Here is a 16031-nt window from a genome sequence, read left to right on the forward strand (position 1 = left end):
GGGCTCTTTAATTGCCAGGCACAGACTGTAAGATCAATCATTTGTTGGATTTTTAAGACAAGAGACAAAAGAGGAAGGTCAATGGCTGAATGTGACAGAGAGATAATGCTACACGTGAAGAATGCGGAGCGAGATGTCTGCAAAGCCACTGAAAGAAACAATGTAGAACAAATGAGAGTAAACAGTGAGGCAACAAATGCTCCATAATTACCTCAAGTATCAAATAGTGGTGTGCCTGTTGTTCATGAGAGGATGAAGATCTCTTTTCAGAGATCAATAAGTCCTACAGAAGCCTGGGCCTCTGGTGGAGTCTCCACCCTCCTCTCTTCCCACAATTCCCACTAGCTCCGTGTTTAACTGCCCACAGGGCTAGTTTAGGGGAGGAGGGCGAACTCGAAACAACAATGCTTAGAGCTAGGACACTAGTGAGCTTCCAGCTGGCAGATCCAAGCTTTGATCATGATTACAGATTACTGTGGTTCAGGGCAGGTGTCTTCCTGAGTAAGCGACACCCTGCTGAGGGCCCATCAATAAGCAGTGGGAAGAAAGACTGTTTGAATGGTATGCCTCAACAACTACAAAACCTTTCAACCACTGATACTGCTGTACAAGCTGGCTACTTTAAAATGTTTTGTTGCCTTCTAAGAAAGAGGATGCTTGTGAAAACCCAGGGTACCTTATGGGTAGATTTCAAAAAGGAAACTCTTTTTTTCTATGAAGGAAATCACAAACTTTTGCCCAAAGGAGTCTATAAAAACCACACCCAAGTTACTCTGTCCCATTTATGTATCTGTTTGTCAAAGCACACAGATTTTTACTTTGCGGTCCACGGCAGTTGTTGTTTGAAGCTTGTATTTTAGCATACGCGTTTTTCTTTAAGCTGAATGTGCATACCACCGGAGACCTCCAAGCACCAGTTGTTAGAAACCAGCCAACGACTGCACAACAAAAAGTGCTCAGCTCATCTCGAGCGTTTCACTTTCAGTGTCTTGGAGAAGCTGAGGATCGACCTGTAACCATATATTTGCCAACTGTCTATAGTGTAAGCTTTCCTTTGTGCTGAAAGTGTGCAGAGATGTCAAGAAGTGAGAGACAAACACCAGCACATGAAAGCCTCAAACCCATGGGAATGCAATCTTTTAAAGCAAAAAGCTCCTTGATTTCTTTAGAAACCTTGTAATGTCACACTGTTTGTTTCTACACTTATCCCTCTTATTAAAATATATATTTTAAACCCTGCATATACCGTAAAAACCTATTAATGATTCAGTCAGTTAGTTATTGAGTACACAGTGAAACCCTTTATGTTGTTTTTAAGTTAATTAATTAAGCAAAATGTGAAGTAACAGTTTTCATATTAGCAAACATGATGCCAGAGTAAACAGCAGGATTTTCACTACTGGTAGAAGACCTGGGTGCGGCACCTTAACATTTTTTTTCATGGCACCAAAGCTAAATGAACAGAAAAAAATATGTTTTGCTGTTATTTATCAAGTCAAATGCTTCTGTGCTTTCATTTGCTGTACCAAAGTATTACCATATGAAGGAGTTAGGCATGCTATCCACAGACACACAGCAACAATGGTGAACTAAGGATTAAACAATACTCATGACTAACATGTTTGATTTTTCTGATGATTTCAGGAGAGGTCATTACAGTATCATAATTCTGGTGTTTATATTACTGATATTCAAATTTATTTAGGATATTCAGATATATATTTTTCAAATTTCCTTTTGAAAGTCTGAATATTATGAAAGCTCATTGCTTTTAAGGGTACTTGTATTTTGTATTGTACCACTGACATAAAATGACCATAAAGTTATAACATTGTTGTTGTATTATTTTATTAATATTATGTAATCTAAACAAAAGTTTTTACTATATCAGGCATCTTTTTTTTTACTGTATTAACTGAACCACATCCAACAATTCTATCAACATCAAAATACACACAAGTAAAAGTCCACTGCATAATTTACAACATCTTCAACAAAGCAGTATGTGAGCCACCCGATTTTAATCAAGAGGTGCAGCTCTTGGTGCGCAATCTAATCCAAAAGTCACTCTAACCATACAGGAAGCACCTGCCAAGATACATAATAAAAATCCTACTCAAATCCTCGAGGACATTTCCAGCGCAGATGAGCTGCAAGTGAGTCCACATGCTTTTCAGCTGTTTCTCTACTTTCACTGCCAGGCAGAGTGATGTCTAGCTCATTTCTAAGTACACTGCCCAAGAAAGTGGAGGCTAAATGATTGCAGAGCACCAGACACATCGGAGGCTAGAGAAGAAGATGCAGAGATAATAACGGACATTTACCGCCTAAAACCCAGCGGGGTATTGCAGGGTCTCTGTGCACTGCACAGCTGTCTCTGCTTTTATTGCTATTTTGTGCACGCAGCCTTTGTCAGTTTACCAGCTATCTTACCGAATAACCTTGATGTTAGTGCTGTATGTGGCTGATGTTCAGTGTAAATACTGAATGACCGATGTCAAACTCACCTTTCTCTGTAATAGCCATCAGTGCCGCCTCACTTTGGAGAGGTTATGCAGTTATAGAGGCAGAAAAAAACAATTTAAGGCAACATATCTTTCATGAACAAGCTGACTGAGAAAGAAAGATGTCAGTATAGCTTGAAAGCAAACATCAGATATCAAGCTGGCAATCAAAACGGTACAACCTACGCTTTGTCCAACTACTCTCTGACTGACAGTCTGCACAGTGTTATCAGCAGGCCGGAGCACCTCTGACTTCTCGGCTCCTATTATCTCTCTTTTGCACATGACGAGCCATTCAGCTTCCATCATGAGTATGACTGAGTGCTCTGTTTGTGGAAAAAAAAACCACCCACACTCTGGCCAGCCACTTACTCTGTGGTTATCTTCCAGTGTCAGATGGGGAGGCACATCATGGTCAGACTAAAACATGTTGAGCAGAACAGCTTTGGAACATTTTAATATTTGATCGAGCAGCTCTCAAAGAAAGTCAGTCAGAATTGTCTTTAATCTTTGTAGTTTTACCCTGGAATAATCACATCCAATGCATGCTTTGTAAACGAGCCAAATTCAATTTAAGATGCTCGACTAAGAAAGCCATATCTTTAGCTTTCTCGCATTTATGTGGTCTGGCTAAAAGACAGGAGGCAGGAAGAGGAGCTGCCCTGAGGGGAATGCCAACAAAGGACTGGCATTAAGTAGCACTATCAGGACAGTCACGATAGTGACATGTTCTATAATATTCAAGTCTTAGCTGGCGGTGCACGAGATAAGTAGATTTGAGATTTGCTCCTCTGGCAGTGGAGCAATACGGTTCAGCTCCCAAGGGCTTGGCTCCAAATATATAATCACTCCATAATTACAAATCCTCCATTCTGCTTCACCTTAACAGGTGACACCCTTGTTTTTAGCGCTTTGTTAAAAGCTTTCTGGTTTCCTTCCAATTTGCCCATGTAATGGTGACTAAATGGTAGAGACTGACTACAGGGTGTGGAGTCTGTAATGAGGTTTACGTATATACTACTACACAACAGCCTGGAGTTGCCCTGAAATGATGAGAACATCTGAGGGCCTGACATTCTCCCTCCTTTGGCTGCACCAAGTTATAAACAGAATCAGCAGCAAAGGCGAATCCTGGTGCAAACCAAACCCCACTGAAAATGAGTCATACATATACAGTATAATCTCATTTGTGAGAACCAAGCTCTCATTGTTTTTGTGCAGGGACCAAATGGCCCATTACAACTGAGAGAGCATACTTCTCCCATACTGGCTTCTCCTATCTTCTCATAGGGGATCATCTGATTGTTGAGGTTTTCTCTGTACTATTCCAGTACGGAGGCAACTATTATTGTGATTTGGCACCGAACTTCCCTAAAATCCAAAAAATCATGTACCTGTAAACTGGCTGGTAGCACAAACTCCCACGCACCCTTGAATATCCTCGATCGATGAACTCTAGCTGAGTGTGAAACAGTTGAGATGAAAATTAGCATGTCTGAGGACAAAAGGGTGGAGTGCCCACTCCAGGTAGGGAATGAGTTGTTGCCTCAAGTGGAGGAGTTCAAGTATCTTTGAGTCTTGCTTACGAGTCAGGGGAAAAAAAAGGAGTGGGTAATTGACTGACAGCTTCGTGCAGCATCTGCAGTGTTGCAGAATGCTGTACCCCTCTGTTGTAATACGAAAAGATCTGAATGTAGAAGCAAAGCTGTTGCGTTACCCATCGATCTACATTCCTACCCCTATCTTTGTCCATGAGCTCTGTGCAGTGACCAAACTAAACAAGTTCACCGATACAAGTGAGTTTCCTTCACAGAGTTTTTGGGCTCTCCCTTAGAGATAGCATGAAGAGCTTAGTCATTTAGGAGGGGCTCAGAGCTGCAACTCCTCCACATCAAAAGGAGGCAGTTATGGTTGTTCGGCAATCTGATTAGGATGCTTCTCGGATGCCTCTTGGTTAAGGTGTTTTGGGCACGTCTAACTGGAAGGCGGCCCTAGGGCAGACTGAATGATTATGCCCCTTGGCTTGGGAATTTATATGTATAACATTTGCAAAATAATGTGAAGTAGTTGGATAGAATAGCCCAGACACTTACAGAAAAAAAGATGATACAATTATGTCCTTAGAAATGATTTGAAATGATTACTTCATCTTGTGAGGCTTTATTTAAAATGACAGTCACACACAAAGCGGAAAAATGATGGTGGTCAGTGTTTCCATTATCTTGTAGCTATTCACTGAAGATTGGTGTTTTCATTATGGTGGCTAGTCTATAAAGCCTGAGAATAACACATAGTTAATCATTTCGACTGATCCACACCATCTCCCGCTAGAGACATCAACTCGTGTGCTTGTTCAAGCATTAGCTGGACTATGTGGGCTCAGTCCCAGTGTGGTTCTAAATCAAACCCATGAAAACTCTCTCATGTTGTGACGTAACTTGAGCCAGGTCGCCATTGCCGTGGACCTTGGTGTAGATGGGCTGTTGGGCCTGGGATCAAAACACAGGGGAGTCAGAATGGGTGAGATCCAGAATTAGAGCAGACAGCAAAGTCAAAGAGTACCTTTGTTCCCAAACTCCCTTTGAAAAGGAGCAGAACTCTCAGCTTTCAGTTTTTTTAATCCAAGTATTTTGTGACATTTTGCTTTTTGTTCAACATAAAAGAACAAACAAAAAGAATGCACACGGGTGAAAGAAGAAGAACGTGAAAACAAAAAAAAAATGATGTGAGTAACAGTAATACAGGGCATGAACATAGCAGCAGAGGAGGTGGAGCCCACATGCAGGACACACTGTCTTGCTAATGTTCTCAACTCTTATAACGGGTGAGGAAAGTGATAAGGTATCATGACTAAAATCAGTATTCCTCACCAACCTCAAGGCTGCACCTGACCCAACTTGTCACAACAAGTCCTTGATTTAGCTTCCAATATGAGTTTATCTTTTATAAGAACCTTTCCTTTGTGACACTTTGTGTAAAAGCTGCCAAACCCCAGACGGCTCTTCTGCAGAGCTGTTTTCCATAACAATCCTATATATGGTCACCTCCTGCTGATCTTCATAAACATATACAAATATGGGTAGAGGAGTATTCTGTCCCCTTTATAGCCTCTTCAAACTCTCTCAGAGATGGAAGCTTACTTTGTGCATTCCAGAGACACTGTGTTATGCTTTCAGAGGCTTATTTTGAACCGAGTGGCTCAAAATACAACCAGCCACTATGTCGTATGGTAAACTGAATGGGCGTCCCAGCTTGGGGTCTCTTATTTCAGTCTGCTTTCACAGCCTTTGTCTGCTCGCGGTTAGAATAACTGCCTGAATTCAAGCTTTTTCATGCTGGGCTTTGTTTATGCCTTGCTGTTGTTGCAGTTTCTTTCTCTCTTCTAGGTTAACCTGAAGGCCAGTCAACAAGGTGCCATTTAGCTGTTGAGGCTTGACAACAATCTGCCCAAAGAGGGTAAAAATAGACTTTGAGCGCTGAACGGACTGTAAGCTGGATGGTGGTGGTGTAACTTAACCTGTTTATCTAGCAGACCCCCAACCACTACAAGACTCCGGGGATTTAGACAAATGTTGACCCTCTCTTTCCTCTTTCCCCCCTCTTCTCTTCCTATCTCTGTCTTTCCTCTGGTTCTGCACCCCCTGCTGCTGTGGAAACCAGATCAAGTAATGGGAAAATCCCACCCAACTGCTGCTGACCAGCTGGAATGAGAGTCTGGGAAGTAAAGGAAAACTACTTCCACCAAAACACTCAAACCTCAGCAGTCAACACAAGTACAGCCACAGGCCACAAATTGAAGATTATTCTTCAGCTTGTGTCAGCCTTTTAAAAACTGAGGCATGCACACTTTTTCCCTGAGACATAATTTCATGAGGCACAATTACATGGTTGTCATTTTATGATAATGATGGGAGTGACATTTTGCTTATTACTACACCAAGGTGCCTTTGGTGATTTTTTCCTGCTTAAAAAAAAAAGGAAAAAAAAAAGAAAAGGAAAAGCCTACACAGCACATTTGACTTATATCGAACACTAAACACACAAACACTCTGTGCAGAGTGTGTATTGGAAAAATCCCTGGATAAATGTGAATTTTAACACAGATAGTATAAAACAACTGTGAAATTAGTGCAATTTTAACACTTTCTCTTGTGCAGCACAAGTAACTAATAAAAGCCCTTCAACTTAAAATTGTACTGGGGACGGTTAGTGGGCAGAATATATTTACCCCAAATTCCCACCATTCCTTAAGGCAGACAACAGAGGCAGGCCTAGGACTCAGCAGACAGGACATTACTAAACTCAGTCACATGCAGAGTTATCTACAGACACCCACCAGAAAATAAAAGCATACAAAAAGCAACCTTTCATGCTAAAAAATGTAAAAAAAAAAAAAAGAGTCCAATTCACACGTGCAACTACAGTCACCATGTCATTAGGTGACATGGTGCACAGGTGACCTCTGTCCTTCTCTGATCTGATCTTCAGCTGCCTTATACGTCATCTTCACCTGTCTTCACATGTGTTTGAGTGACCCACTGAAGTACAGGGTCTGTCCCAGAGCTGTACACTGACCCTGATCTAATTCACCCAGAGACAGTGCTTACACTCTTCCACAAACTGACGGCTCCGGCTTGCCATGCAGCGCTTAATGCTATTTCTGGCCTTTCAGTGATAAAAAAAAATGGGAAACGCTTGGGTTCCCTAAGTCAAATTAAATGAGACATCTACAAGTCAAAGGAGGGAATTACTCACTCTGAAATGAATCTTCGCATTGGCTCTTTGAATACGCAAATTTGAAATTTAATGCAGATCCAGTTTGATGGAAAACACACAATTTAGTCATATTTCTTAAGCAAAAATACACTTCTCAGTATTCCTAGCTGCCTTTTTAGTTGTAGAATCATCTCAATACATTGAGCATATATTCTATTTTCTCACCAGCCTGCTATTTGACCTACGCAGCAGCACAAAAGAAGCACTGACCTCACATTCCTCTCACTTGGAAGAACAGGGTATAATTAACTGTAGTGTTAAAGGCATGGTGCCTCTGAGACTGTAAAACAGGGTATGAATACAGAGCAAACTATTTTATCCCATAGGGCTGAGAGCCAATCCATACAATCTATACTTATTCATTTATTCAGCCAACTCATGGCCTCGGTCTCCCTCGGAAGCGTCTAACGGGTCAAATGTGGGCTTTTCGTCCTCTTCATCTCCAATTAGACATAGCATGTGGTGATCCAGGTATGTGTTGATGTTTTTCTCTTTGCATTGTCTGCTATTTGTGTTTCTGTTTAAAAGAGTTTACTTTTGTGCCTCCCACTTCAGTATTGCTCACTGTGAGCAAAGACCTGGACGCTGACATCATGCATGCCCTCCACAATGTGTCATCAGTGATACAGAGGAGCGGAGCCTCTACCATCTGTGAAGCATCTGTTTAAGCACTGATTCACCCATTCATGCATACAGCATTCACTGTTTTAGTTGTCAGTGGCAAGGATCTGAGATGTGTTAACAATTACTTTTCTGTGTACTTTGCCCTTTCTCTGAAAACGGAGGAGAAGGTCCCAGAAAATAAACTTTTGATGGTCTAGGACAACAAGTAACAAATATTACACAGTCTGTGTAAACAGGAAATAAAGACGCAAAGTTTCACAACTCGAGGAAAGCGGTGTTGGTAGGTCAATCCACCACTTTGGCCCAGGATGAATAATGGATGGTAACATCATCAAGTGTCATTATTAAGATAAAGCTCTAATTTGTTCAATACCAGAAAACCACATACTGTAACTAATGGCATTTCCATCAGCTCTGGCTGTTAACACACTAAACTACTATGATGAACACTGCACTCTGATTAAGTTAAGTGTTGATTAATAAATTACTCAGTCTATAAAATGCCAGAAAAAGGTTAGGAAATATTGATGTTGATGTGGGCAAGGGTCAAATGAAATGTTTTGTGTAGGCAACAGTGAGGAACAACTACAGCTGTGAGTGGCTGGATAATCTCTGACGTTTCACTTGCTAAATTCCTAAATTAACAATGGATAATTGCTTGATTACCAAAATTGTTGTTGATTTTTTTCTTCTGTAACTCAGCTAATCATTTAATCAACTTATAGTTTAATTGCTAGGAAATTCATTTCCCCAAATCACCAATTCCCTTCCACTCTCAAGCTGCTAGTTGTCTGTTATTACAGCTGCTTCAAAGTCAGACACGAATGCAGACACAGTTATGTTCCCCGCGACAAAAAACAATCTGATATGAAGCACGCCTGCAACTACAGCAGAGAAAACAATGACTTAACAGAGGAATAGACTGAAATAACCCTTCTGTCTGTGCTTTAGTTCCCCAGACTTCCTGTTTGACAAAACCAAATCCCTGTTGATGCTGAGCTTTCCGCTCTTTTCTATCTTTTTTTGTTTTTGCCTCACTCTTTTCTCTTCTAACATTTGTTCACTCTTTCTGTCTTTCTGGCTTGGACCAGGTCCACTATTCGGGTCACTGGTTACTGGCCCAATCCATTTTTTTCATGCTTGTAGCCAACAGCAATGTACAGTGCCGCTGTGAGGAGTAGGAGGAGGCACTCGTGAGAAAGGGATGGAGAAAAAGAGGGGATGGACACAGATGGGTGGACACAAAGTAGATATAGGGGAAAGGTGAAACAGGCGTGATATAGAGAGTTAAAGACTGAGAGCACTGGAAATAATACTGAAGTACCCCCAAATTGAATGGCAGAAAACAAGTTCAGAGAGTGGAGGGTGAATGAAAAAGACAGACCTGAACCCTCCAGACAATAGACTGCCTGTAGTTCACATGCTACATTTCACTGCTCTTTGACTCCAAACACTCTTACGCTGGTATTAGTGGAGCTTTGAGGCAACAGTGCACTGTGAAAATAGCTGCCGGGCTAAATGAGTGTATTACAGTGTAAGAGTGGTCTTTACTTTAGGTGATCAATCAACCCAGAGGTAGAGACTTCCACTTTATAACCATTAGAGGCCTGAAACATAAGCAGTGAAGAGCAAGACACAGTTCTAAACATCATTACACTAGACTCTTGTCCACAGTGAAAAGTCCTGGCTCCCTCCTCTTAAACATATGCTTTCTCATTAATTTTTTCCAGTGCTTACATGACAGATGAGACACTGCAGTCCATCATCATCAAATCAGACTGGCAGGCCTATGAGGAGGGAGGAATACAGATAGGCTTTGGAAGTAAAAAGGATAACAGTGCATGTCAGGAAATATTTAAATATTGCCCAACCCCCTCCCCTGGAAATGTCTTGTGATCTGACACCATTTACACATGACTGTCAAGAGACACTGTTCCAGACAGAATATTTCCCGGGAAATGCGAGCCCCTCGTGCTAAGCCTCCCTCATATGGATGCGATTTCATTTTGTTGAACCTCTCGAAAATGAGTGCTGGTGGCGAGAGGGGAGTGGAAGCACGCATTCTGGGACTGGGTGGGATCCAGCTGGCAAGAACTCACAAAGCAGCCACAAGGACAAAGCTCCTGGCTGTGCTGGTATGGCTCCAAAACAGGACAACACAAGGCTGTGCCAAATAGCCCTTGGCAAAATTATGAAAGCCATGAAGGCTGCCCATCTGTAATTTATTTACATGTCTTTAAATTTATCACTCATGTCCATGCCCTCCATATACCCTTTGAGCTACACAGGCAGTGCAGACAGAGATGGTAGTAAATGTCATCCAGCCTCGCCAACACACGAGCGGGATACCGTATTAACATGTTATATGTGACAGGTGGGTCACTTCTGTGGAAATGACAGAGCTACTCAAGAAAGTGAGTGAGACAGATCGAGTTGAGTGCATTTGATGTGCTGCTTCATATTCTCCACTGACCGACATTCCACAGCAGTGTGGCCAAAAAGAGTCGCTGGCACAGAGGTTCAAACAGAGCCAATCAACCAGAAAACGAAATGGAGAAGCTATCCTGAAAAGCAACATGGCCAATTATTTGATATCACAGATCAACTGCAGCTTCAGTGGAGGCTGGTGTGGGAAGTATTCAACCAGGACGGTCAACACGTCTGTGCAAACTGCAGAGGCAAGAGTCAACGTGTCGCATGGTTTCCCTCATAAGCACGTCCTTCTGCTAAAACAAACCGGACTAATAAGGTTTCACCAACTTTTGCTATATTCTGTTTGTACTTTCAGTCTATTTGAAGCTTTAGTCTTTTCTTCAGTTCTGCTTTGAAGAAATAAAAAAAAACCCCATAAAGAATAAAAATAAAGCTTTGCAAACACTCAAAGGATAAAACACGTCACATAAAATTGCAAGTTTATCATCTCAGTCTGGAAGACCTCACAGGGCAGCGAGGGAACAGTGATGCATTTGAAAAGCCACATTTTTCTGATCTAATTTCATCAAAGAGCTGTCAGAACCCCAGGCTAACATTTAATGTAATAGACATTAAATGTCTCTAATCAATAATAAATGCTTTTAGCCCATCCCACAGTGATAGCATTGGATTTTCTCCCTCAAACTGTGAAGAGTTCTTCATGGAACAATGACAGATAAAAAAAAATGAGACTTTATAGATTCCCTGCTGACCACAACTTTCCCTTATAGTAGTGAAAACGCTGCGCTGAGCTATTTCTTGTTTTATATCCCAGGAGACTGTACACCTCAAAGGTCTGCACCCCCTCTGAAACTGTAGCAGTACAAATGAAGTCCCCTATTTCCACCAAACACACTGCCCTGAGAAAGTCCCTGAAAAAGGACAAGCAGAACCTGTCATGCATTATATTGTTTGTCTTGTTGTTTCACCTTCAATTTTAGGACAGAGCAGCTCCCCACACTCTCAATAAAATATAGCTTATACCCACTGGCCTTGAGTTGCTATATCTGCTGACATTTTTATCAGCAGTTATAATGACTTCAATCCAGCTGACATTTTCTGCAGGTCGAGGCAATATATCGAGAGATCGCAGGTTATGTTTTGGAACAATGCTTTACCACTGTCACTTTAGCACTTTTTGTTTTTTTATCAACAACTTTTTTATTTGATTGAGTGCCTTAAAATGAAGATATGGCATAGTTTTCTGTCATATAAATGCAGTTCCAGTTATTAACTTGAACTGCAACAAACTGCTATGCTTTGGTCTTAACAATATGTCGGAACTAATACCTTTAAAATAATTACACTTCTTCAAAATCCCCTTTACTGAACAACAAAGAAATGATAGGAAAGATCATTTTGTATTTTCTTCTTTTACAAGCAACAACAATACTAATCAAGCCTTTGTTATTTCTGAACAAATGTATAACGCCAAGTATTTTCATCAGGTGTGATTAAAAATAGGTTGCTTTCCTCTACTTTGGCATCTCAGCATTGTTTTCCTGCCTATTTTGTAAAATGGTTTTTAGGCTTTTAAGCTATGGTGCAGTTTGGCATCTGGGTATGTCACAAGGTTATTAATCCTTTAAGGCCAGTCACACACACTGCTTGACTTAGTCTGTCTCAGACAAGGTTTTGAGATCTGGACAAAATCCTGATATCGGACCCAATTCAGAGCACATGGCGGAGACTGAAACCTCCAACTTCAATCTGGGCTGAGAGGCAGCCCGAGGCAGGGATTGTGTGCTTTCAGACATCAGTAGATTTTAAACATATTTGAAGTTTTTCAGCGCACAGTCTGCATTGCCTTTGAATGGCACATAGAGTAAGCAAGGCAACATATAAATACAGAGTGACTTTGTTAAAAAAAAAATAAGTCAATGTTGCAGCCACAAGCTCCAGGCTATTATCAATTATATCCAATATTTACTGATGCTTGGGCAGAGTAGTTATCCAGTCATAGGACTTGTGATTGTTAGTCATTAAGACTTGATACAATACAAAATATCCAAACAAAATTTAATTAAAAACATAAAAACACAACTTATTGTTAGTTTATTTTAGTATGGGGGAAACAGAAAACATTTAAAAGGTACAGAAGATGTTTAAATCATAGCTTTAAAATAGCTTTCTTCCTGCTGTGTCTAGCTCCACTTGACGCATGCAAAAAAGACAAGGCAAGGCTCTGCAGGGGGGGGAACAAAATCCCCAACAACAAAATCCAAGTCAAGAATCTTAATGTTTGAATCTGTCGTCTGGGCCACAGTCGGTTTAAGTCCCCAACGCTGTATAAGACAAGACGCTACAGTGAACGCAGTGGTTTGGTGCAAGTACAGGATTTATGAACCAGAGCAGTCTCCTGCTCTCATACTTTGACTCCAGCTCTGTTTCCTAGAGGAAATCTGGGCCTCAGCCATTAGCAATTAACAAGCTCTGGAACAACCTTGCCTGTAGTGAGCTGGGAATAAAACGCTGTTATATGAGGTAAACAACAACACTAGAAACAATAACAGCCATTGTCAAAAGTCTTTCTCTCCAACTAATGAGATAAAGAACTGATTTCTTTCAACTCTAATCTGTTTCATCAGAATGAGATGAATTACAGGAAGATGTAAAGTGGATGGGCTACTCGTGCCTTCTCAGAGGTCCTGGCCTCTCTGGCAAGATGCTCTTCATTAATCAGAATGGCACCGGTATGAGAGAGCGGACCATTAGGCTCACTTCACTTTCGCTGCTTCACAAACTGTCCTTGCTCTGGCTAATCACTGATATTTGATCACACTTTTCGGCACCTTCAGCAGTTGTTCTGCTGCAGATCTTTATTTCTCAGCCAGGTTCTCAGTTAATGAGAAGTGAATGCTCGGTGTTTCAGTCATCAGGTATTTTCCGTCCTCTCGCTCTCCCTCTCAACTTCCCCTCCCTGCCTGGATATTTCAACACTTTGTTAGCGATAAAAGACAATACATGGTGCAGCCCACTGAGTTTCCCCAGTTGTGTCACTTCCAATTAGCCCTTCTGAGACATCTCTGCCCTTTGGCTCACCAGCATTCGAGTTAAAAAAGATCTGATCTTCGTTGTATTGCGTGCTGCCTTGCTTCACTCTCCCACTGTCTAAATTCATGCATGTCTGGATTTGTGAGTCTATGAAAGAGAGAAATCGCAAGAAAGACAGACGGGGAATTTTTAATCCTATAACCAGAAATAGCAGCTTGCTGTAAGGCTCCACGTATGGGGCTGCTGTGAACTTAAAAGGAGCTTTCCTTGTATAAAGGTACACATTTCTGAATAAAGCAGCAAGCCTTCACCTTAATCATCTTCCATATTATACATCATTAATACCGATGTTCTTAAGTAGCTAAGCTTTTTAGAACTAGGACATGGCATGTTGTGGTGGCCCTCTGTAGATTTATCCCTCAGGAAAAAACCTGGCAGCTCTGTCAAATCTGCCCGCAACCTGCTTCTATGTCACATCACTTTTTGAAGCCAAAGTGAAGTGGTGGGGATTGTAAACAGCAGAGTGGTGAGCCACAGTATGTGAGCAAACGTTTTTGAGCTAATGAGAGGACTGGAACGCCGCAGCTTCTTAAACTAGGGCAGAGAAACTCGCAGCTTCAGTGGAAGACTTCCCTCAGACCTCACGTCCCGGGAGTACACATGTGCAAAACCAACAGCACAAACAAACAAAACTGGTGCTGTGCGAAACAGTGTCCACTTAGCGAAATCAAACAAACAGCCAACAACAGGACGTTTTCAGGGCCAACGTTGCAGTGAGGACGGGACTCTGTCTTTACAAAAAAAAGTGCCGGAGGTTTCATTTAAACTTTAGGGGCACAGAAGAGAAAGTGTGGGTATAATTTCAAAAGTCAAACTACAAAAAGAAGACATAAAATTGATACCAAATGTTGACTTCACAGAAACAAGCACGGGGAAAACAACTGATCATAGCAAAATAAAGGAAAGTATATTAAAATCCACATTTTCATTATATAATTGATTCAGCATATTCACACACCTCCTCTAATTGGACCAAAGCTGTACATGGCCAAAAGGCACTCAGAATTCATGTGATGATGTTAATATTTCAGTTTTTGCCACTTTTTGACACATTTTTACAAAAAATCAGTTCAATTCCAAACTGCAATGAGTAGATAGTGGGTAACTTTTACTATATTAAATGTAAGTAAGTATTAAGACCAAGATATCGGGGATGGTTTTTCATTTCCTATGCAACGAGTATCGGAGGAAGTAACAGCTTAACTGGACTGAATGCAGGTTTGCTGGCCAAGAAAAGTATTGAGATTTCTATACTGCCTTGTTTCCTCGCTGATGCGCCTGCAAATGGGTTTGAGCCAAATCTGACGAGAAGTTAATTAAAGGCATTACATCCTTCATAATCTCTATAAACATCTACATCTCAGGAGTTTACAGAGGCTCTTTAAACCATCTTTCAACAGAAAGCAAACCGTAACAAATGAGTGATCTGTTCACTTTTCATAACTGCAGTCAGAGCTTCTGCGTTGCATGCCAGCAGTCACAGCCCAGTGAGCACATTGTAGAGTTGGGCTCAGAGTTGGCTGCAGGTACGAGCATGCACAAACGCACACAGACGAACACACACACGCATATAAATACTCACCACCAACAAACTGAATACCGCCAGCCACGCGACCGATTGTACGTGAGATGAGGTCAGAGATGCAGCAGCCCATGAGAGCTGTGAGCGCCACCAGCAGGAGGAGGCCACATCCCACGCCTGTCACCACAGTACAGATCCTCCATTCAAGACTCGGGATGCCGTGGAAGGAGGCGTACCTCCCACACTGCTCCAGCATCACCGTGGTCTGGCTCTCTTCATCCCTCACTGGGTAGGAGCAGCGACGGAAAGTGCCAAAGGACACTGGCTTGTCCATCTGTATTCCCAGCAGCCAATAGGGCATGAAGAAGCCAACACAGGAAGCAGCAGCGCACAGCAGGGACAGCAGGGCCCAGATAACACCCGTACATGTCAGACTAGACGCCATGGTAAACAGTCTGCAAATGGTTCACACTGAACTAACAGCAGTTATATGAGCAGTTGCTATGTTGTGGGAAGTCTTGCAGTGAGCATTTAACACTAGCAGCCTTCACCTCCTCAGTGACTCCGGGTTCCTGTCAAGAGGAAGAGAAACATCCAAACTGAGCACTGACCAGACAAATCATCTGTGTGAACAAGTTGCTGACTTTGACATGTGACCCTGAAAACAAGAAATGTGTTCCCCGGTCTTTATAAATGGATCACTAACACAAGCAGAGGAAAAGAATCACAGACAGGAGAAAAATCAGGGGAATAAAGACCTTCAATTATGACATCATCAGGCAGTTATTCTCTAATCAGGTCTTTTGCATGATTGTTAATTAGTAAGATGTGTTTTTAAAAGTCCTCAGCTAAACTGGGAACTTAGTAGAACAGACTAAAGTAGACTAAAATGACATATTTCTGAATTGTGATTTAAATAGATTTAAGATCTAAGAGGAAAAACAGTCACGATCATATTCATTTAGTCAATAATTAATCCAAGTTTGATGAACTAAAGGCTGGCTTATTCTCCATCTCACTTATTACTCTTGGGCTTCTCTGTTTATTACATATAGGAATTCATTGAAGATATATATATA

General features: G+C 41.5%; 1 protein-coding gene across 1 annotated transcript in view; it reads right to left on the reverse strand.

Moving 5' to 3' along the window:
• Positions 1–16031, reverse strand: part of lhfpl6 (LHFPL tetraspan subfamily member 6) — a 46643-nt gene that overhangs the window by 29904 nt on the left and 708 nt on the right. The window contains exon 2 of the mRNA XM_005735972.1: positions 15013–15524. Coding sequence (XP_005736029.1) covers positions 15013–15397 — 385 coding nt within the window. The 5' untranslated portion in view covers positions 15398–15524. The remainder of the gene's footprint in view (positions 1–15012; positions 15525–16031) is intronic.

Source organism: Pundamilia nyererei, unplaced genomic scaffold (genome assembly GCF_000239375.1).
Source record: "Pundamilia nyererei isolate P.nyererei 1_Seehausen unplaced genomic scaffold, PunNye1.0 scaffold00066, whole genome shotgun sequence".
NCBI classification, from domain to species: Eukaryota; Metazoa; Chordata; class Actinopteri; order Cichliformes; family Cichlidae; genus Pundamilia; species Pundamilia nyererei.